Source organism: Leucopleurus acutus (genome assembly GCF_964270905.1).
Source record: "Leucopleurus acutus genome assembly, chromosome: 12".
NCBI lineage: Eukaryota > Metazoa > Chordata > Mammalia > Artiodactyla > Delphinidae > Leucopleurus > Leucopleurus acutus.
Window position 1 is genome coordinate 45563232 of NC_139154.1, and position 24542 is coordinate 45587773.

Below are 24542 nucleotides of genomic sequence, written 5' to 3' on the forward strand. Positions count from 1 at the left end.
CCATATACAAAAGTAAGTCAAAATGGATCAAAGATCTAAACACAGAGCTAAAACTATAAACTCTTAGGAAAAACCACAGAAGTAAATCTTCATGACAGTAGATATGGCGATGGATTCTTAGATATGACATGAAAACATGAACAACAACAAAAAAGATAAACTGAACCTCATCAAAATTAAAGTCTTTTGTGCTTCAAAGAATACCATCAAGAAAGTAACAACTTACAAAATAGGATACAATATTTGCAAATCATATATCTGATAAGGAATTTGAATCTAGAATATATAAAGAGCTCTTACAAGCCAATGATAAAAAGACAACACAGGGCTTCCCTGGTGGCGCAGTGGTTGGGAGTCCGCCTGCCGATGCAGGGGACACGGGTTTGTGCCCCAGTCCGGGAGGGTCCCACATGCCGCGGAGCAGCTGGGCCCGTGAGCCATGGCTGCTGAGCCTGTGCGTCTGGAGCCTGTGCTCCGCGGCGGGAGAGGCCACGACAGTGAGAGGCCTGCGTACCGCAAAAAAAAAAAAAACAAAACAAAAACCACAACACAATTTTTACATAGGCACTGGACACAAAGAGACAGTTCTCAAAGGAAACTTTTAAAATGGCTAATAAGCACATGAAAAGATGCCTCATATCATTAGTAATCAGGGAAGTGCTATTCAAAAACCACAATGAGATACATTTCATACTTGTTAGGACAGCTAGAATCAAAAAGTCAGACAATATTAAGCGCTGGGGAGGATGTGAAAAACTGGAAGTCCCATACACTGCTGGAGAGAATGTCAAATGGTGTAGTCACTTTGGAAAACATTCAAGCAGTTCTTAAATGATTAAGCATAAAGTAATCACATGACCCAATAATTCTACCCTGAGGTATATTGTCAAGAGAAATACAAAAATATATCCGGGAATTCCCTGGCAGTAGAGTGGTTAAGACTCCATGCTTTCACTGCCAAGGATGCAGGCAGGTTCGATCTCTGGTTGGGGAACTAAGATCCCACAAGCCACACAGCATGGCCAAAAAAAAAAAACAAAACACATATATCCACATAAAAACTTGTACATGAATTTTTATAGCACCGTTATTCATAATAGCCAAAAGCTGGAAACAACTCAAATGACCATCAACCAATGAGGAGATGGACAAAATGTGACATAGTCCTACCTTGGAACATCATTTGACAATAAAAAGGAAGGAAGTACTGATAAATGCTTCAACATGTATGAACCTAGAAAACATGTAAACTGAAAGAAGCCAGTCACAAAGACCACATATTATATTCTCATTTTTACAAAATGCCCAGAATAGGCAAACCTATGAGGAAAGAAAGCAGATTACTGGTTGCTTAGGACTTAGGGCATAGGGGTAGTGGTAGGAAGGTTAGAGTTAAAGAGAACAGGTTTCTTGCTAAGCAGATGAAACAGTATTTAAAATTGTCTGTGGCAACAGTTCCAGTTATCTGTGAATATACCAAAAAAAAAAAAAGCTGAATTATATGATGTGGATCTTAATAAAGCTTTTTTTATAAAAAAGCTACGTGAGGGCTTCCCTGGTGGCGCAGTCATTGAGAGTCCGCCTGCCAATGCAGGGGACGTGGGTTCATGCCCCAGAACGGGAAGATCCCACATGCCGCGGAGCGGCTGGGCCCGTGAGCCACGGCTGCTGAGCCTGTGCGTCCGGAGCCTGTGCTCCGCAACAGGAGAGGCCACAACAGTGAGAGGCCCGTGTACCGCAAAAAAAAATTTTTTTTAATGTTTGCCTGAATAGAATTGCAAGGATGGAAGATAAAAAGAATAAAATCTCTCAGGAAAAAAAAGGGGAGCGCAAAAACGACAAAGAAAAATGAGAGAAAAGGCAAGTGCCACAGAGGACCAATGTCCAATGTTGGACTAACATAACAGTAGTTACTAAGCAGAAGAGGAAAAAAATGAAGAGAAGAAACCTAACAAAAAATAATACAAGAAAATATCCCAGAGTTGAAAAAAAAAATCTCCAAACCAATAGGGCCTCGAGCAAGAGGCTCAAAAAACTGAACGAACGAATATATATATACACACACACATATATATATATTTATGTTCATCTACAAAGAAACAAGATATTAAACCAGACTGAATTCTCAACAGCAACAATATGTCATGGAGCACGGTGAAGCAAGAACTTTAAAGGTTTAGAGGAAACCTATTTGGATCTACAATTCTCTTAACTCACAAAACTACTGGGAACTATGAAAATAGAAGACATTTTCAAAGATGCAAAGTTGACTTCCACAAATTCTTTCCGAGTAAATTACTTGAGATTATATTCCTGCAAAATGATACAGTAAAGCAAAAAGGAGAAAGACATCAGATCCAGTAAGTGGTGGATCCAAACCATGAAAGCAATCTTAAGTCCTACAGCAGTCACTTTGCTGCAGGTCTAAAAACGTATCCCCCCAAAGTGGAACAGAAAGATGACATTAGGAGAGATGTCATCTGACAAAAAAATATGAATGCTTTGGTATGTTCAGAAGCTGGGAAAACTTGATACTACTTGAATGTTAAAAAGGAGAATTCTTGGGACTTCCCTGGTGGTCCACTGGTTAAGACTCTGAATTCCCAATGCAGAGGGCCGGAATTCTGGTCAGGGAACTAGATCCTACATGCCGCAACTACGATCCCACATGCTGCAACTAAAGATCCCACATGCCTCAATTAAGACCCAGAGCAGCTAAATAAATAAATTATTTATTTATTTATTTATTTATTTATTTTTTAAAAAGGAGAACTCTTGAAATCATCACCTTTACTGAGACTATCAGGTGATCTCATTGGGTCCTTTTTCTCCATTTACATGAATCACTTCAAGAAGCCCCACACATTCCTGTCCCTGAAGGAATATGTAGGCTGTGCAGAAGGTGATACAATTGCCCCCATTCCTATCCCTTTGAACTCTATGTTCCCCTTCACCCCACTATCATTTTCCAAGCATTTGTCACGATCTGACACACTATGTTTATGTATCCATTAGTTTATCTCCCTCTAGTAGAATGTAAGCTCCGAGAGAAGAGAGATTTTTACATTTTTAACTTCTGAATATCCAATGCCTTGAATGATATTTGGTGCGTACAGAAGATACACAACATAGACTTGTTGAATGAAAGAATAAACTTAATTCCAGGAGCATTTCCCATTGAGTGGCCAGAGGTAGTAATAAAATCCACAGAGGAGGGCTTCCCTGGTGGCGCAGTGGTTGAGAGTCCGCCTGCCGATGCAGGGGACACGGGTTCATGCCCCGGTCCGGGAAGATCCCACATGCCACGGAGCGGCTGGGCCCGTGAGCCATGGCCACTGAGCCTGCACGTCCGGAGCCTGTGCTCCGCAACGGGAGAGGCCACAACAGTGAGAGGCCCGCGTACGGAAAAGAAAAAAAAAAACTAACAAAACATACCTGATATGACTCCTTCTTGCTGGAGATCTGTGAATATCAAAGAGCGTATTTTCCCTCTTTTTTTGATGAGCTGGTACTGAAAGAAAAAAAGAAAAAAAAAAGAACATAGAAATAACTGATAATAAATTGATAAATTGATGTATTAAAGAAGAAGAAATTAGTTCTGTTAACTTTCTGAACAGAAGCCAGTCATATGTCTTCAAGTTCTAAATGCTGCCTAGAAGAAGCACAACAAAAATTAAAACTTTGTGGTAAATACTGTAAGTTTCAAATAAACATTCTAAAAAAGAATGTTAAGCTAAATCTTTGTGACTTTGGGTTAAACAAAGATCTCTTTGACACATCACCAAAGCACAACCCATTAAAAAATTTTTGAGAGCAACTTCCCTGGTGGCACAGTGGTTAAGAACCCGCCTGCCAATGCAGGGAACACGGGTTCAATCCCTGGTCTGGGAAGATCCCACATGGCTTGGAGCAACTAAGCCTGTGTGCCACAACTACTGAGGCTTCACTCTACAGCCCGTGAGCCACAACTACTGAGCCCATGTGCCACAACTACTGAAGCCCAGGTGCCTAGAGCCCATGCTCTGCAACAAGAGAAGCCACCGCAATGAGAAGCCCACACACCGCAAAGAAGAGTAGCCCCCACTCTCCGCAGCTAACTAGAGAAAGCCTGTGCACAGCAACGAAGACCCAAAGCAGCCAAAAATAAATAAATAAATAAATTTATAAAAAATAAATTTTTTCGGGCTTCCCTGGTGGCGCAGTGGTTGAGAGTCCGCCTGCCGATACAGGGGACGCGGGTTCGTGCCCCGGTCCGGGAGAATCCCACATGCCACGGAGCGGCTGAGCCCATGAGCCATGGCCGTTGAACCTGCGCGTCTGGAGCCTGTGCTCCGCAACAGGAGAGGCCACAGCAGTGAGAGGCCCACATACCGCAAAAAAAATAATAAATTTTTTCATAAACTGAAATTCATCAAAATTACAAATTCTTCTCTTTGAAAGACACTATTAAGAGAATTTTTTTTTAAAGCTACAGACTGAGAAACTATTTACAAATCACAAGGACTGATACCTGAAGTACATAAGGAACTCTCAAAACTTCAATAATAAAAAAACAAACAGCTTAACTGAAAACATGGGCAAGAGATTTGAATACTTCACCAGAGATAATGTTGGCAAATCAGCACATAAAAATATGCTCAACATCATTAGTAATTAGGGAAATGTAAATTAAAACTATAATAAATATGTATTAAAATTAACTTGGAAAAATAACCACACCAAATGTTGGCAAGAATATGACGCAACTGAAACTCTCATACACTCTTAGTGAGAATGTAAGCAGTATAATCACCTTGGAAGAGTTTGGTAATTTCTTAGAAACTTAAACATACACATAATCATAAAACGCAGCCATTCCACTCCTAGGTGTTTATAAGAAAAATGAAAATATATGTCCAAAGACTTGCAAACATATGTTCATAACAACTTTATTTATAATAGCCAGACACCAGAAATGTCAACAATCCAAATGTCCATCAACAAGTGAATGGATAAACAAATTGTGATATACCCATACAATGGAATGCTACTCAGCAATAAAAAGAAAAACACTACTGTTAAAGTCGACAACATGGATGAGTCTTACAATTATTATATTGAGTGAAAGAAATCAGACCAAAAAAAGAGTATATACTGTATATAAAATTAAAGAAAATGTAAACTAATCTATGGTGACAGAAAGCAGATGAGATCTGTCACTGCCTGAGGGTTAGGAGTGGGGAGGCAAAAGAAAGTTAGGAGTAGATTATAAACAGGCAGAACGAAATTTGGGGGAGTTGATGAACATGTTCGTTACCTTGAGTGCGGTGACAGTTTCATAGGTATATCCCTCAGATAGTTCAAACTTGCCAAATTGTACACATGAAATATTATATATGCAATGGCAGTGAACTACATATAAATTATACCTCTTTAATAATGCTTTTTAAAAAAAAAAAACTAGAAAAATGGCTCACAATCTTTTTTCTGTCCCAACATACCTCCCCCATTATTAACAGGGCTATCTTTGACAGTGACTCTTAACTGGAGTAGAGAAATGTCTACATACTTGGGCAAGCTTCTTGTGAGGTAACTCTAATAATTCCAGAGAATCAATCACTGCTTCAGAGCGTTAAGAGTTTGAATAAAATGATCCAGGTTCTTCCTTGAAAACATTATGCTAAGTGAAAGAAGCTAGACACAAAAGGTCACATATAGGCAAATCTATCGAGACAGAAAGTATCAATACATTAGTGATTGCTAAGGGCTGTGGGGATGGAAGTGTAGAAGTAATAAAATGTCCTGGAATTAGATAGTGGTGATGACTGCACACCCTTGTGAATACTAAAAAGCAATAAACTGTACAGATTAAAAATCAGCAAAACCCAGCAAAAATGGTAAATTTCATGATATGTGAATTTTATTTCAATTTTTTAAGAATTGGAGGAAATCAATAGTGATGGAATTTCCCAACAGCTGGGAAGAAAGTCAATAAAACAGTACCTGTGGAACTGATTACCTGTCATTAGATTTAAAAGCATTAAGATATGGGCTTCCCTGGTGGCACAGTGGTTGAGAGTCCGCCTGCCGATGCAGGGGACACAGGTTCATGCCCCGGTCCGGGAAGATCCCACATGCTGCAGAGTGGCTGGGCCCGTGACCCATGGCCACTGAGCCTGTGCGTCCGGAGCCTGTACTCCGCAACGGGAGAGGCCGCGACAGTGAGAGGCCCACGTACCGCAAAAAAAAAAAAGATAAACTTTTTCCTTCTCAAAAAAAAAAAACAAAAACAAAACACAAACATAGGTTACTGGCCAAGTTGCCCTCTTCTGACTGTAGCTGAATTATCAATACTTAACCACTTGGAACACAGAGAAACTTGCCCTAAAGAACTGCTATAAGAGATTTCATTCTTTTAAATTCAGCAACACTGATTTTTTTAAGGGGTGGAGTAGAATAAGCTACTCTACTACAAAAAGGAAAGAAGTTACTTAGAGTCTCTTACCTATTGGAGGTGCTTGGTATCGATCCACTGTTTTTCTTTGTCTCAAATTATATGGCCTATCGTTTTCTTCTCCTTCTGCCTCTTCAACCTCAATATCTCCATCTTCCTCTTGAGATTCTAGTTTCATACACACACACATACACACAAAATAAAATACTGTTTTAATCCACAAGGACTGGTCCACTCTAGAACTGAATATTTTTATTTTATTCTTTCTGCACAAGTTAGCTTTAAAAATGTCAACATTGTATGATACAGCATAAATCAATACAATTAAAAATGAACCCTGGGCTTCCCTGGTGGCGCAGTGGTTGAGAGTCCGCCTGCCGATGCAGGGGACACGGGTTCGTGCCCCAGTCCGGGAAGATCCCACATGCCGCGGAGCGGCTGGGCCCGTGAGCCATGGCCGCTGAGCCTGCGCGTCCAGAGCCTGGGCTCCACAACGGGAGAGGCCACAACAGTGAGAGGCCCGCGTACCGCAAAAAAAAAAAAAAAAAAAAAAAAAAAATGAACCCTGATGGGGACTTCCCTGGTGGCACAGTGATTAAGAATCCACCTGCCAATGGAGGGGACACGGGTTCAATCCCTGGTCCAGGAAGAGATCCCGCATGTCACAGGGCAACTAAGCCCCTGTGCCACAACTACCGAGCCTGTACTCTAGAGCCTGCGAGCCACAACTACTGAGCCCTCGCACCACAACTACTGAAGCCCGCACGCCTAGAGCCCAGAGCCCATGCTCCACAATTAAGAGAAGCCACCTCAATGAGGGGCCTACGCACCACAACTAAGAGTGGCCCCAGCTCACCACAGCTAGAGGGGGCCTGCGTGCAGCAACGCAGACCCAATGCAGCCAAAAAAATAATAATAATAATAAACATTTTAAAAAACTTAGAGTAAGCTTTCAGATGTCATGAGTAAATTGTAAAGTCCTTTGCATTTTTAGTTTCTTATTTCACTGAGCATGGCTGACAGTTTTAACATTTTTTTCAATGTCTTAATATGACTGTGTTATAGTGACAATTCCTGTGGTTAAAAAGTTAATCATAAAGTACATTGCATTTGAGGACCATAAGCTTATAAAGTTCCACCAGGCTTTTATTTTAAACTATAAATAGATGTCACATTATAGATATAGCCAAACTGCTTTTTTTTTTTTTTTAATTTATATTTTGGGGCCACGCCGGGCAGCATGTGGAATCTTAGTTCCCCCACCAGGGATTGAACCCATGCCCCCTGCATTGGAAGCACAGAGTCTTAACCACTAGACTGCCAGGGAAGTCCCCCAAACCACATTTTAAAAATAAACTTTTAGAATTTATGTACATTATAATTTACTTTTTATTTATTTATTTTAAAATTTAGTTTTGGCTGCATTGGGTCTTCATTGCTGCGTGCGGGCTTTCTCTAGTTGTGGTGAGCAGGGGCTACTCTTTGTTGTGGTGCACAGGCTTCTCATTGTGGTGGCTTCTCCTGTTGTGGAACATGGGCTCTAGGCATGCTGGCTTCAGTAGTTGTGGCTCGAGGGCTCTAGAGCGCAGGCTCAGTAGCTGTGGCGCACGGGCTCAGTTACTCCACGGCATGTGGGATCTTCCCAGACCAGAGATCTAACCTGCGTCCCTGCCCTGGCTGGTGGATTCTTAACCACTGCACCACCAGGGAAGTCCCGTAATTTATTTTTTAAATGTATAGCTAGGTGAATTATCATAAAGTGATCACTCACGTCAAGGCATAAACTATTACCAATACCCCAGAAATCTACTTTATGCTCTCTCTCAATCCCTGCCTGAATTTTTCTACCAAAATGACTAATCTGTGTTTACCTGTTGTCAACAGGCCTAACAAATCATTATACTGCCAACAAAAATTGCTCTTGCTGTAAGATAAGTAATTATCTTTTAAGCATTTTTTTTGAACTATCAAGTAGTATGTGAATATTGACCTTATTCAGTGGTTAATTGGGCATTGAATGAAGTGTGCTGTAATAAAGTTTTGAGTCATTCTATTATTGCTTTGTATGACCAAAAAGGTAATAAAAAAGACTGAAAGGTCATAGGTAAATCAGGAGCTCAAATATGATCATATTGATATATTTAGCAGAGAACTAATATTTTTAAGAAAGGCATTTTCTTTTACATCTGTCGTTTTTTTAATTAATTAATTAATTTAATTTGGGCTGCGTTGGGTCTTCGTTGCTGCACGCGGGCTTTCTCTAGTTGCGGTGAGCGGGGGCTACTCTGGAGCATGGGCTCCAGGCGCGCGGGCCTCAGTAGTTGTGGCGCACGGGCTTAGTTGCTCCACGGCATGTGGGATCCTCCCGGGCCAGGGCTCGAACCTGTGTCCCCTGCATTGGCAGGCGGATTCCCAACCACTGCGCCACCAGGGAAGCCCCTAAATGTTTATTATTAAGTTATAGAGAAAATCAGTAAATACAGTATTACTTAACTAAATAACACTATAAATCACTTGCACCCAAATAAGTTTCCTTAAACCTTCAAAAAAATTACTTTTTGAAAAAAAACCTTGCATTATTTATTATGGGAAGAAGTTCTATACATGGCAAATCTACTCTGGGAAATCTATAAAGATGTTCAGTTAAAGATAAGGCAAAAATCACATTATAAATCTGTCTCACCTATACTGATTTTCTCCAAAGGAAGCAATATAGAGGTTCTAGCTGTAACAACAACAATATCTGCTCAATAAAATACCTTCATTAGAAATATCACCTCTTCACAACTTGCTAATAATATATTAATTACAGAATTTGAGAAATAAACCCATTCTCCATCTAAGCTACACAAATAGTAGAACTAATAAGGTTCCCTGGTGAAATACAACTACCTTGCATTTACAGTACACCAAATCTTCTGAAAATCCATTTTAATAAAGAAGGTTAACACCTACAGAATTAAATCCTATGGATGCACTGGTCATCAATTTATAATCCTTGGGGCAAACGTGCTTTCATCTGTTCCCAGCTCCAGCCCGACAACTCCAGTCAGGATTCATCAATTCAAAACCCAGACAGGCCTCAGAAAAGAGCAGGACAACTCCCTCCACTAGTTCTGGCTGTCTCTCTTTACTGTACCATTTACTACTCCTCTGTCCATAACTAAATTTGAGACCCAAATAATCCGAGATTTAGAGGCTATGGATAGAAGGTGGCTATGGACAGAGACTTTCAGTTAGAACGTACCTAAATACAAAAGAGGCCTCACCTAACACGCAAATCAGCCCATGGCAAATGCTACACTAGATTAGGTCACTTAAGGACTACCAATAGCTACTAATAAGATATATTACATAACAATGCATAGTGTACAGCAAAGGCATTTTTCCAAATGAAGAAAATGAATACTCAGAAATGCCAATGGAATAAAAATTATTCCAAATTATGTAACATAGACCTCTAAAGCCAAAAATCACCCATCCAGCAATATTACACATATATTACTTGTACATATTTTCTTCGCTCCCACCTGAACTTTATAGTACTTATTTCATAAGGTGCTTTCACAAACCTTCTTCTTCACCCTCAGTAGAGACTTCATGATGATTTTGTATCCCATAACTATTTCTTCTCAGTGACTTTCTTCGCCTTTTCACTCTTGAATACATATCCATGTTTTCCTTTTAAAGAGAGAAATCTGTCAAATATTAACATGAATTTTATTCCCAGCTATAAATATCATTAACCCAATGGGACATGCCCCTTCAATAAAATTTACTGAGGACCTATTTGCAAGGCAAAGATTCATGAAAATGGACCTTACTGAATTCAATACATGTAAGAAACAAGAGGAAAAACAAATAAAACTTACAAAATATTTGAAAATGTAAAACTACAATGCCATGGACATACTTTCTCCCTTAAGCAAATTACAGCCTAGTAGGATAAAACAAGTCAAGTCACAGGTAACTATAAAAGAAAGTAGAGGGCTTCCCTGGTGGCGCAGCGGTTAAGAATCCGCCTGCCAATGCAGGAGACACGGGTTCGAGCCCTGGTCCAGGAAGATCCCACGTGCCACAGAGCAGCCAAGCCTGTGCACCGCAACTATTGAGCCTGCGCTCTAGACCCCACGAGCCACGACTGCTGAGCCCACGTGCCTAGAGCCCATGCTCCACAACAAGAGAAGCCACCACAATGAGAAGCCTGCGCGCCGCAACAAAGACTCAACGCAGCTGAAAATAAATAAATAAATAAAATTTATAAAAAGTAATAATAAAATAAAATAAACTAGAACAAGTTGAATGCCATAAATAAAGGTACATGGGCGTTCCCTGGTGGCCTAGTGGTTAGGATTCTGGGCTTTCACTGCTGTGCCCAGGGTTCAATCCCTGGTCAGGGAACTGAGATCCCACAAGCAAAAGGTACAGAAGAGTCTAGAATTCAAAAAGATTAATCCGCCCCTGCCGGCCGTGTTTGGGGGAGGAGGGGAGGAAGCATCTGAAAAGAGCCTTGAAACAAAGGTAGAACTGCATCAGGCCTTAACCAGAAGTATTAACAGGAATAAAAGACAGGAGAATAAGAATGATTCATTTATATTTGGGCAATGGTATGTGAGAAGATAAAGTTGAAACCAGATTATGAAGGTCAAGGTGATTTTAATTAATTCAGTACACATTATAAAACCATTAAAGGGACTTCCTTGTTGGTCCAGTGGTTAGGACTCTGCCCTCCCAATGCAGAGGGCACGGGTTCAATCCCTGGTGGGAAACTAAGAGCCCACGTGCCGCACAGTGCCGAAAAAAAAAGAAAAAAGACCGTTAAAGGTTCCGATGAGAAAAGTGACAGAATCAGAGGTGGACTTTAAGATGACCCTCTGCAGAAGTGTAGAGGGTCTTTTGGGGAAGGTTGTGGCAAGGGGGGTAAGGATAAAAGAAGAAAGAAAAGAATAAAATCCCAGATTAAACTGGAAACGAAGAAGGAACAATTCTGTTAATTCAAGAAAATCCAAATGCTGCTCTCTCTCTCTCTCAATTCCTCAGTCCAAATAAAAAATACGTGCAAAGGTTGTTAAAGTTAATATACTCACAAATTCTGTATCTGTCCACATTCGAAGCCGTTCTACTTCTCCTGATCGACGATTCCTTCTAATGTTTATATTGTCCATTTCCTGTAGTACAGCTTCAGCAGTACTACAATTATATAATAAAACTAGGGTTTAGACAACCATGGAATCAAACACTGTGTCATACATGTAAAAGAGCTCTTCGTCAACGCATAATTAAATCCTGATATGTAACTGTACCTAACATGCCAATTAATATCTGTTTCTGAACTGGCATCCACCAGAAGATAATGCCCCCAAAACAGATGGAAACAGGGAATTCTCTGGTGGTCCAGTGGGTATGACTCAGCACTTTCACTGCTGGGGCTCAGGTTCAATCCCTGGATGGGGAACTAAGATCCCACAAGCCATGCAGCACAGCCAAAAAAAAAAAAAAGATGGAATCAGTACATCTTCTACCTTAATATAACTTACAAATATAAGACCTTTGTTTGTAAGTCTCCAAATATTTAAATTCATAATGCTACTACAAATAACTGACTACCAGACTTAAGGCACTGAAAAAAAAAATTCAAATCTTTTTACTTGAAGATGGTGTTAAAAATTGTATAGAAAAAAGGATTTGTAAAAAGTTTAAAGCTAATATAAGGTTAACTGAATAGATACTTTTAGAAATTAGAGGACATTGACATCCACAAAATATATGGTAACATTGGCACATTTGTTAAAAATTGGTGTTAAAAATTGTATAGAAAAAAGGATTTGCAGAAAGTTTAAAGCTAATATAAGGTTAACTGAATAGATACTTTTAGAAATTAGAGGACACTGACATACACAAAATATATGGTAACACTGGCACATTTTATGTTTTAAACACACACATAGCCCAGATACTGATCTAAGTACTTAACGAATAATAACTAATTCTGACACTACCACTATAGAATAGAATATAATTTCTTCTCATTTCAAATAGCAATTACACTGACCTCACTTCTCCAGGCTACTGCAGTGATTAAGGAGGATGATTTATTAGCTGAGAAGAATAAAGTTTCATTGCATGTAGACACTGAACAGTCAGCTAGGCTACATCCAACATGTGCAGTCTCAGAAGACTTTCAATTCAGAATCTTGACTAAGTAAAACTATGCCTACTATATATCAATAATGAAACTTAATGCTGCTTGAAAATTGTCAAAAACACAAATGTTAAATGAGCAAATATCAAAGGACTATAGTAGTGAAGTCAAAATAAAATTACTTTTTATATTATCTACGCACAAGTGCTTTAAAAAGTATGAGAAAAAATGAGCTATCACATAAATTGTATTAAATGTAATAAAGTAACCAGAAACTGACAATCATTGCTAGCCATGGTTAATTCAAATTAAGTTTTTAAATAATTGTATTGATTGCTAAGTCAGTGCTTAAGTTACTTTTTAAAACATAACTGGCTTAAAAAAATCAACAGTTACATGAAACTGCTGACTGCAAAAGCATTCATACCTATTTACTAGTTGATCAAATAACAAACTCTGGTTCACGCTTTCAAATCTGTTTTTCCTGGAACGACAACTTTTTCTGACTTCCATGTCACCATTTATACAAGAAAGGTCCCCATCTCCCTTCTTTTCGCCTCGAAGGGGATGGCTTCGAAGGGCTACAAGAAGAGAGAAATTGCCATTTCAAAGTATAGAGTATAAAAAGAAAGAAAAAAATCAAAAGTTACTTTTAAAAGACTATAAAAAGCTTACTATAACCTCTTAAATGGCTTTAATATCCAAAATCTAAAATTTCTATAACTGTTTACAATCTGCTATAATAATTTAAATTATTTCAGTTGTACTGATTTCTCAGTGTTTAACAATTACATATTTACCATGACTGAAATCCAGTCACTTCCAACAGTATACAGCATACTAGTAAATTACGCTATTTTACCCCACTTTAATACTCTTAACAACATTATAAGAATTTCAATACTAACCAGTTTCATAACAGAATACTCACATAAGCTACTATGTCCGTTTGGTAATGTAGCACCAGGCTGAGAAGTTAACCTAGAACACAATTATATTTAATACGCAAACACATCAACATTCATTTAAAGAAGCAAGAAATGCAAATACTGGTGGAATCATTTTAATCTTTAAAATGTCAGTAATGTAATATTACTTTTTTAAGAGTAAAGACATTTTTTTACCCTGACTGATAATATACCAATTAATAAAATATACTAGCTAAGAGTCGTTTCATTACTTCAAGAAAAGTTTTAGTAACAGATTACACACTGAACTTACTGTCTTCAACTCTATAAATTAAAATCCAATGAAAAGGCTTAAGCTTAATATGTATCATAAAGTCAGCTGACGCCATAAGTAACAATGGTCACAGACATTTACTATTGGTTTTTGTTGACAACATAAAATTCAAACAATGACAAAGTTATTCAAATGATAAACTGTAAGACGAAAAACGTATTTGCACACCAACCCACTTAATAATTTCCTCAAAGTATTATATTACACATTCTAAACTAATAAATGAAAATTTAGCTAATTTCTCAAAATCTACTGCACAACTCTCCCTTTTGGTGGAGGAACAGAAATGTTAAGTCACTAGAAAGATACTTAAAGGGTCATTAAAACATGAAGACTTATGAAAAAAGTCACAGTACGCCTTACTATAATTAGAAATTCAAAACCAAAAGCTAAATTGTTACATAGTAAAAGAGCTATCAATTTAAACTTACTAGAGTATTTTTTGAAATATCCAACAATTATCGTTTTCAAAGAGTAAAAAAGGGGGGAGAGAGGACATTCAAAAAACAGTACATATGACTGTCATCTGCTTATCTATGTGGTTTGCACAACATTTTTTAACTAAAATATTCTAACATTTTTGGTTATTCCAGCATTCTTCATGTAAAATTATAAATGTTATAAATATTAATTATAAATGTCCCTGTCTAATAAAGGTCACAGATAGGATGACTAAAGGTATGAACAAAAACTATTCTGTGCCTTCAGACTATCAAAAACACAAAATAAAAAACTCCATCTCGGGCTTCCCTGGTGGCGCAATGGTTGAGAGTCCGCCTGCCGATGCAGGGGATATGGGTTCATGCCCCGGTCCGGGAAGATCCCACATGCCACGGAGCGGCTGGGCCCGTGAGCCGTGGCTGCTGAGCCTGCGCGTCCGGAGCCTGTGCTCCGCAATGGGAGAGGCCACAGCAGTGAGAGGCCCATGTACCACAAAAAATAAATAAACTCCATCCCTCCTTTCCCCATAAAAACAACATAACCATCTTGTTCTAATATACTACCTCTTAGAAAGTATTTCATTTTTAGCACCTTTATATACAAATACGCAATCCTCCTGGTATATGAGTTTGACTCTAAAGTAACAGAATTGATGTGTTAACAGGTCATTCCTTAGAAGATTATACATGTGGAATTCCCTAGAATCACTCTTAAAATCCACTTAAAACCACATAGAAAAATAATAAATATAGTTTGGCTTTGGACCCAATATAACATTAACTCAGTTTAATCACTTAATTCACAAGTCTTGGCTCCATATGAATTTTAGCTGTATGTAAGACTAAATGGTTGGAATTTTACACACTTAAATTATTCAAAAGAGTTCGTGCGGTCCGCGAAGATCCCACATGCCGCAGAGCGGCTGGGCCCATGAGCCATGGCCACTGAGCCTGCGCGTCCGGAGCCTGTGCTCCGCAACGGGAGAGGCCACAACAGTGAGAGGCTCGCGTACCGCAAAAAAGATAAAAAAAAGAAGACAGTGCTTAATTGGCTTTTATTTCATTGCTAATGAAAGATCTATTTTAAGGTGGGGGGAGAAAAAAACTTGTTCTTCAATCAATCCAATTACCAATTATAGTTTATTGTCATCATTTTACAATTATCATTTCTCTTTATAAAAAGGAGAAAAAGAAGGAGATAGAATATGAAATACTTGGGTATAAAAATAGAGAATATTGGGATTTTAAGGGTTGGTCTGCCTATACAATAATAAAGGTGCCTAAAAAGTCTCTTAAATCAAGGTTGCCAAAAATTAATCACTTAAAATGTAACCAGGTGGGTTCACTGCTTAAATTAATCCTCTAATAAATCCTTTATGATTATGAAGTCTCTTTTATTTTTAAAAGAGGCTGCGACAAAAATAAACTCAAAATGGATTAAAGGCCTAAACGTAAGGCCAGACACTATAAAACTCTTAGAGGAAAATACAGGCAGAACACTCTGTGACATAAATCACAGCAAGATCCTTTTTGACCCACCTCCTAGAGAAATGGAAATAAAAACAAATTAATAAACAAATGAGACCTAATGAAACTTCAAAACTTTTGCACAGCAAAGGAAACCATAAACAAGACGAAAAGACAACCCTCAGAATGGGAGAAAATATTTGCAAACAAATCAACAGACAAAGGATTAATCTCCAAAATATACAAGCAGCTCATGCAACTCAATATCAAAAAAAACAAACAACCCAATCCAAAAATGGGCAGAGGACCTAAACAGACATTTCTCCAAAGAAGGTATACAGTTTGCCAACAAACACATGAAAGAATGCTCAACATCATTAATCATTAGAGAAATGCAAATCAAAACTACAATGAGGTATCACCTCACACCAGTCAGAATGGCCATCAACTAAAAATCTACAAACAATAAATGCTGGAGAGGGTGTGGAGAAAAGGGAATCCTCTTGCATGTAAATGATACAGCCACTATGGAGAACAGTATGGAAGTTCCTTAAAAAACTAAAAATAGAACTACCATATGACCCAGCAATCCCACTACTGGGCATACCCTGAGAAAACCATAATTCATAAAGAGCCATGTACCACAATGTTCATTGCAGCTCTATTTACAGTAGCCAGGACATGGAAGCAACCTAAGTGTCCAACAACAGATGAATGGACAAAGAAGATGTGGCACATACATACAATGGAATATTACTCAGCTATAAAAAGAAATGAAACTGAGTTATTTGTAGTGAGGTGGATGGACCTAGAGACTGTCATACAGAGTGAAGTTAAGTCAGAAAGAGAAAAAAAAATACCATATGCTAACACATATATATGGAATCTAAAAAAAAAAAGGTCATGAAGAACCTAGGGACAGGATGGAAATAAAAGCGCAGACCTACTAAGAGAAGGGACTTGAGGACAGGGGGAAGGGGAAGGGTAAGTGGGACAAACAGAGAGTGGCATGGACATATATACACTACCAAATGTAAAATCGATAGCTAGTGGGAAGCAGCCGCATAGCGCACAGAGAGATCAGCTTGGTGCTCTGTGACCACCTAGAGGGGTGGGATAGGGGGGGTGGGAGGGAGGGAGATGCAAGAGGGAGGAGACATGGGGATATATGTATATGTATAGCTGATTCACTTTGTTATAAAGCAGAAAGTAACACACCACTGTAAAGCAATTATACTCCAATAAAGATGTTAAAACAAGGGGGGGAGGGGGTGTGGGTGCGGGATATTTCCCTATATCTCTGTATCCTAAATTTTTTAAATGGAGACAGTATCACTCTGCATTAGATAATTATTACATTAAAAGTTTCTAGGGCTTCCCTGGGGGTGCAGTGGTTGAGAGTCCGCCTGCCGATGCAGGGGACACGGGTTCGTGCCCCAGTCCGGGAAGATCCCACATGCCACGGAGCAGCTAGGCCCGTGAGCCATGGCCACTAAGCCTGCACATCCAGAGCCTGTGCTCTGCAACGGGAGAGGCCACAACAGTAAAAGGCCCACGTACCGCAAAAAAAAAAAAAAAAGTTTCTACACCTTTAATTATGTGAAGCACACTGCAAATGCAATATCAGACTCAAAAATCATTACTTATTCTCCCTTTCCCACATAAACCCAAGGCATTCAATGATTTATGAGAATTTTAAACCTCAATTCAGCAAAATCAATCATTTGAAAAGACTTTAACCACTACCAGCCTTCATTCTAATGAGCCTCAGCAGTGGTGATTACATTTCTGCCTCACCTCACTACTCCCTCATCATCTGACCACAAAACAAAATTTTTGGGACTTCCCTGGCAGCACAGTGGTTAAGAATCCGCCTGCCAATGCAAGGGACACGGGTTCGAGCCCTGGTCCAGGAAGAACCCACATGCCGTGAAGCAACTAAGCCCGTGCACCACAACTACTGAGACCGCACTCCAGAGCCCACAAGCCACAACTACTGAGCTTGCATGCCACAACTACTGAGCCCACGCGCCTAGAGCCCATGCTCCACAACAAGAGAATCCACCACAATGAGAAGCCCACACACTGCAACGAAGAGTAGCCCCCGGTTGCCGCAACTAGACAAAGCCCACACGCAGCAACGAAGACCAAACACAGCCAAAAATAAATAATTTTTTTTAAAAAAACATAAATAAATAAGTTATTTCACCAATCAATAGTAGTTTCTTTAAAGAATTTAGTGGTTGTTGGGCTCCCGTGGTGGCGCAGTGATTAAGAATCCAATGCAGGGGACACGGGTTTGAGGCCAGGTCCAGGAAGATCCCACATGCCACGGAGCAACTAAGCCCGTGCGCCACAACTACTGAGCCTGCACTCTAGAGTCTGCAAGCCACAACTACTTAGCCCGTGTGCCACAACTAGTGAAGCCCATGTGCCTAGAGCCTGTGCTCCACAACAAGAGAAGCCACCGCAATGAGAAGCCCGTGCACCGCAATGAAGAGTAGGCCCCGCTCGCTGCAACTAGAGAAAGGCCCGCACGCAGCAACGAAGACCCAACGCCGTAAATAAATAAATAAACTAACTAAATAAATAACTTGTTTTAAAAAAAAGAATATAGTGGTTGTTAACGAAGTTCTTTAGGATTCATTATTTTTCATAGGTAATACTAATTTTTATCTATATTCAATTTTCCTCCAATGAACTGTATTTTAACAAATTATTTTTGTGAAAGAACTTTTGTGAAAGTCATTTTACCTTAGATGCTCTTAAGACTTTAGAGTACCAAAACAAAGGAATTAGGATTCTCAGGTTCATGACATAAAAATTAATACAAGCCTTCAAACAAATCCTGATTTTTGTATTTATACTATCTCAAAATCTAAAATATCTTTAACTACAAGTTTCCCTAAAATTCAATTATGTTGAATCTGATAGGTCAAATGGCATTTTCTTTTCAGGTCATCTGAAACACTAAGAGTCTAATTCTAACAGTGTAGCACTTAATCACATCCCTTGATGAAAGTTTAACTCAAAAAACTTTTAAAATTGTGTGAACTGCTAAACATTATTCTCCTGCCAAAAAAAAAAAAAAAAAGTAAATTTTATTAGTATTCATTATTTCTTAAGCTTTTTATTCAAAATGTACTTAGTATTTTTTAAAGGAATATCAAACTCTAAGGTACCTAAATGGAAGCAAAACTCTCTCCCCTCAAAAGAATTTTAAGCCTTTTTACGTGAAAGACATGATCAAGATTAATTTACATAAAAGATTTGAGTGGATAAGATGTGGGAAATCTACGGTATCAGAGACTTACACCTGAATTAAACTGTTAAAATTATCTTACAATTAAAGGTCAAACTTTTAACACTACAAGAACACTTTTTAGAGCATTTACTAGAAAAAGAAGCTTGATTCACTCATTTAATAAATACGGGATACAGATTACAACAGATAGATCAAGTGTAGAAGTGTAATTAAAGGGCTGTACTTATTTTAAGTAACATCATTATAGTTATCTGGATCTGTTTCATCTCACAGATGAAGGAGTATGGTAAAGTTAAAAAAAAAATCAATAGACTATGATTCACATAATCTACTTAACTCCCAGGCAATGCAAAATTTAAATTTTTAAATACATATTAAAATAGGTAAAGACTCTTTAGAGACTAGTAAATGTACAATGCCTGTCAAAATCTATATAACTGCAAAGATTATTTTCATTAAAGCCTAAGAGTATCCCGAATTTACCTACACACATAAAATCAAAATATTGTCAAAAGGGAATTCCCTTTTACTTCTGGTTTGCAGTTGGCACATCATCAGCACTTCTACATCAAACACTGGAAAAAAGAGAAGCTAAAGACTATAAGCTCAAAATTTAAATCTTTTCTGCGTGTGCATACACCTATCCTATCTACATTAAATTAGTACCACTTACTTTGGTTAAGTGAGTAAAATTGTTTTCTAATACATATCAAAACAGACACAAAGCAAATTTAAGTTGAAAACAACCAGATAGATGAAAAGATTTCTTTAAAAATTAATTTAGATTTTATTACATTTTAGTATACCAATTCAAGTGGAATACTTAATTTTAGGAAGGGGAGATTTTATCTTATTTTCAAGTAAAAAATATAATTTTAACCATATGTTTTTACTTAAATTTTCAGGACTATAAACACGTATGCACATTCAAGACCTATCAAAATTCTTATTGTTTTAGTAATATTAGTTTCTATTACATACTACATATATTTTTGGCATATTTAGAGAAAATAAAATTACATACAGAAATTATAAAATAAGCTTAATACAATTTATAAGTATTTCTAGCCAGGTAGCTTTACAATTTAAGAAAATTAGCAATTATCAGCCCTGAATCACGTCAAATAATTCATGAAAAAACAATGGAGGAGTTCTCCATTCTCACCTGGCCTGTCCAGTTGATATGTTCCATTCCTCTCGCTGACCAGTACTTCGTGATTTTGATTTGTCTTTGCAAACAGAATCAGGTTGTTTCAAAGTGCGTTTGGCTGGAGGAGACACATGGCTATCACTTAAACTACCATCGACTTCAGCTTTCTGAAAGACAAAGTTTAAAATGTATTTATTATCCTATTAAAATTCACAGAATTCTTAAATTCTTGGATAAAGTACAGTGCTTATTCAACCAATAAACATTTACTGAAGGAATCTCTCTACAAGTGTAGCAAAATGTAATAATCTATAAATACAGAAACAAAAAAGTTAGAAAGATAAATTTATCCTCAGAAAAGTATGTTTAGTTTGTTTTTATTTTAAAATAGTTTCAAGCCTACAGAATATGTGTAGATACAACTTTTTATGACATGATTCATCATTCCTCTCCTAAATACTCCAGTGTGTAACTCCCAAAATTAGAACACTCTGCTATATTAGCATCATTCAACCCTCCCAATTAGGAAATCATCATTGATATAACACAGAGCCAGTCCACAGACACATTCAAATTTTATCAAATGTCCCAAAAAGGTCTCTCTTTCCTTTCTGGTTCAGGATCCTAACCAGGAACATATACTGTATGTACTTATCAGATCTCCTCGGTCTCCTATCTGGAACAATCCTTTAGTCTTTCCCCATTTTCATGCCCTTGACTGTAAAGAATATAGGCTTTTTATTTTCCAGGATGACTATCAGTCTGGGTCAGTCAAAGGTGGTTCCTGCTTGGCTCCTCATCCCCTTTGTGATGTGGGCATCTACCTGATGTTCCTCATAACCCAAGTCAGGCCATAACATTCATAGAAAGAATATACAGACATGATATTATGCATACTATACCTACCCATCATTAGGTATAACCTTGATCACCTAGTCAAGTTGGTGTCTGCCAGGTTTCTCCACCGTAAAGTCACTATTTTTCCCTTTGTATTTGATTAGTTTATGTGAAATCATTCTGATAATTCACCAATATCCTGTTCCTCAACAAACCTCCACCCACTAGCCACAGCATTCATTGACTACTCTTGCCTTTATCCAATACCATCATGGTGGTAATTATCTAATCGTATCACTCCTATATGTTTTAGTTGGCATCCTACTTTAAAGAATTTTCTTGGGATTTCCCTGGTGGTCCAGTGGTTAAGAATCTGTCTTGCAATGCAATACACCGGTTCAATCCCTGGTCAGGGAACTAGGATCCCACAGGCCACGGGGCAACTAAGTCCTCGCACTCTGAAGCCCACGCACCACAACTAATGAGCCCGTGTGCCACAACTAGAGAGAAGCCTGCACACCGCAACAAAAGATCCTGAGTGCCACAACTAAGACCCGACGCAACCAAAAAATAAATAAAAAGAATTTTCCCTCCCCAACCCTCCTTACTCAATTCATTCACTCATTTATTTGTATCAGTATGGATTCATGGATTCTTACTTTATTCTGTGGGTTTTAATCCATTACTCTATTTCTTTGCTCAAATTATACAAGATTTGGCCATCAGGAGCCCTCTCAAAGTGGTTCCAATATTCTTTTGACATGTCCCCATCATTTTGAGTACTTCCTTACTTTCTGGCACAAAAGAAATCTGTAGGCTCATCTAGTACTCTCCCTTCCTGACCCTAGAAATTAAGCTCAGGTTCCTTTCAGTCAAGGATAGTATTCAGAAATCAAGATCTGGGCACTAGGTGTGCTCAATGTTACTGGAGTTTCACTGCTATTGAGTCCTCTCAGCAGAGAAAGCTAGGAAATATATTAATTTATATTGATACATAGAAATATAGACATCTATACCTATTTCTTTATCTGTGCATAAATAATAATTTAAAAAATGCGTTCAACTAATTCCATACCTTAAGTTTCTTTCTAGACTTGCCCTTTTTATGTTTGTTTGTAAGTCCTTTCCAATGAGAAACACGGCTTCCATTATCTTCAAATACATTTATTCATTTTCTCTTTCAATTAATTAATTTGTTTAATGTAACCAATCTCTCAACCCGAGACCTCCATCCAACACGCTTCCGCTAATCCCTCCCTAGCTTCATGTCTTCAAACTAGGGGAGTCACTGTCTCTGAGGAGAAGCTTTCCTCTTCGCCACCCAATTCCTTGGATGCTGGATAGGTGGGGAAGAGAGTGGAGGAAAGGGTTCCCTTTTCTTTAGAGAAGATTTAATTCATATGCTAATACTTTATCACTTAAGATTATCGATCAGTATTTCAAAAGCATGTATGATCATTTTCAATATACTACCATTTAAACATTTTTGAGTTACTTCCCTTTATGCTACAAATTTCTTTTAAGAAAAATATATAGGGACTTCCCTGGTGGCGCAGTGGTTAAGAATCCGCCTGCCAATGCAAGGGACACAGGTTCGAGCCCTGGTCCGGGAAGATCCCACATGCTGCGGAGCAACTAAGCCCGTGTGCCACAACTACTGAGCCTGCGCTCTAGAGCCCACGAGCCACAACTGAGCCCGCGTGCCTAGAGCCCGGGCTGCACAACAAGAGAAGCCATCGCAACAAGAAGCCTGCGCACCACAACAAAGAGCAGCCCCCTCTCGCCGCAACTAGAGAAAGCCCACGTGCAGCAACGAAGACCCAATGCAGCCAAAAATAAATAAATTTATTTTAAAAAAAGAAAAAATATAAAAGCTATCCATTTCATAAATGTCATTTCTGTATCATATGTTCCCAAAGCAACACAACTACATTACACAAATAGTCAAAATGTAGCCACTCGCAAACATGAGAAATACTTGCAATATACGTTTAAAGGTATCCAAGTATAACCTATAGAATTAATATCCACTTACTAAAATGTTTTTCACAAAAAGACCAATTTTTTATTTTGTGCTGTAATACAATTTACCATGAACTAGTTTTAAAGCCACAAGACCACGTTTCGTACTAAACGGCACAAAGGAAAAAACAATTAGAAATTCAAACATCAAACTGTCTATAAGTAAGGATAATAAACATGTTAGTTGTGTAACATACACCTCCGCTTATTAGTTTAAGTTCCCCAGAAAAACTGGTTAGCTACTTCCAAACCATCTCACGTAGAGGTGGGAAAAACCATTTAAGATGCAATTCAATCATGTAATAGTATTTAACAGTAAACATGCTTAATGTACTTAAGAAATGGATGTTTCTTTTTTTTTTACTTTATTTATTTATTTTTTAGCTGTGTTGGGTCTCAGTTGTGGTGCACGGGCTCTTCGTTTGAGGCATGCGGGCTTCTCTCTAGTTGTGGTGTGCGGGCTCCAGAGCACGTGGGCTTGGTAGTTGCAGCACACGGGCTTAGTTGCCCCATGGCATGTGGGATCTTAGCTCCCTGACCAGGAATCGAACCTGCGTCCCCTGCATTGGAAGGCAGATTCTTAACCACTGGACCACCAGGGAGGTCACAGAAATGGGCTTTTTAAAATTGTATTATTTCACTTCCTCAGGCCCTTGCCTTCTCCAACCCCACCCTTTAACAGAGTAAATAGAGAAGCTCAGACATAAGTTAACTAACTCTAGCCCAAGGTCATATAGCTAACAAATGACTGACAGAACTTGAGAAAAAAAAAAAACCCTAGAATTTAGGTCCTTCCATTCCTAATATTGTTCTCTGTCTACTACCTCAGACACTCCGCCCTAGAATATTTATAAAATACCAAGGTTAAAGTGTGCCTCAAAGGTCATCTTACTCAACTACTGATCCAAGACTTGATCAGCCTCTACATTTGTCACTTCAAATGTGCTCCACCCATGACCCATCCAATCAGAAACCATTTTTGACAAGATTCCCCAGATAATTCTTATATACGTTAGTTCGAAAAGCATTACTATGTAACATATTCAACAAATAAGTCACTGAGGAAGCACTGTCATATGTTCTAAGCTAAGACATATTTGTGAATAAAGAAACTGATACCTGTAAACTACTTTACCAATTTAGATAGTCCAGGCCAGCATTACTCCTAATCAAACCTCACCACTCATCCTTCAAGACCCATCTGTTCCTCAAAATCTTACCTGAAGAATCTAACCTAAATTGACCTTTTTCCCTCTGCTAGCTGCAACTCTACATTTTGGCACTTAATTATATTCAATTTAGCATTATATATTTACTTTTTTTTTTTTTTTTTTGCGGTACGCGGGCCTCTCACTGTTGTGGCCTCTCCCGTTGTGGAGCACAGGCTCTGGACGCGCAGGCTCAGCGGCCATGGCTCACGGGCCCAGCCGCTCCGCGGCATGTGGGATCTTCCCGGACCAGAGCACGAACCCGCGTCCCCTGCATCGGCAGGCGGACTCTCAACCACTGCGCCACCAGGGAAGCTCCCTATTTACCATCTTTAA

The 24542-nt window shown here is 38.5% G+C and overlaps 1 protein-coding gene across 3 annotated transcripts in view; it reads right to left on the reverse strand.

The window, feature by feature from the left end:
* ATAD2B (ATPase family AAA domain containing 2B) overlaps positions 1–24542 on the reverse strand; it is a 149151-nt gene that overhangs the window by 107415 nt on the left and 17194 nt on the right. For 2 of the 3 annotated variants that reach the window (XM_082852156.1, XM_082852155.1), the window contains exons 2-8: positions 20155–20306; positions 13507–13556; positions 13003–13156; positions 11521–11623; positions 10006–10114; positions 6485–6601; positions 3436–3511 (exon numbers count right to left, since the gene is read on the reverse strand). In XM_082852156.1, coding sequence (XP_082708282.1) covers positions 3436–3511; positions 6485–6601; positions 10006–10114; positions 11521–11623; positions 13003–13156; positions 13507–13556; positions 20155–20306 — 761 coding nt within the window. Of the gene's footprint in view, positions 1–3435; positions 3512–6484; positions 6602–9116; positions 9155–10001; positions 10115–11520; positions 11624–13002; positions 13157–13506; positions 13557–20154; positions 20307–24542 lie in introns of all 3 variants that reach the window. The other variant, XM_082852157.1, reaches the window with a different exon arrangement.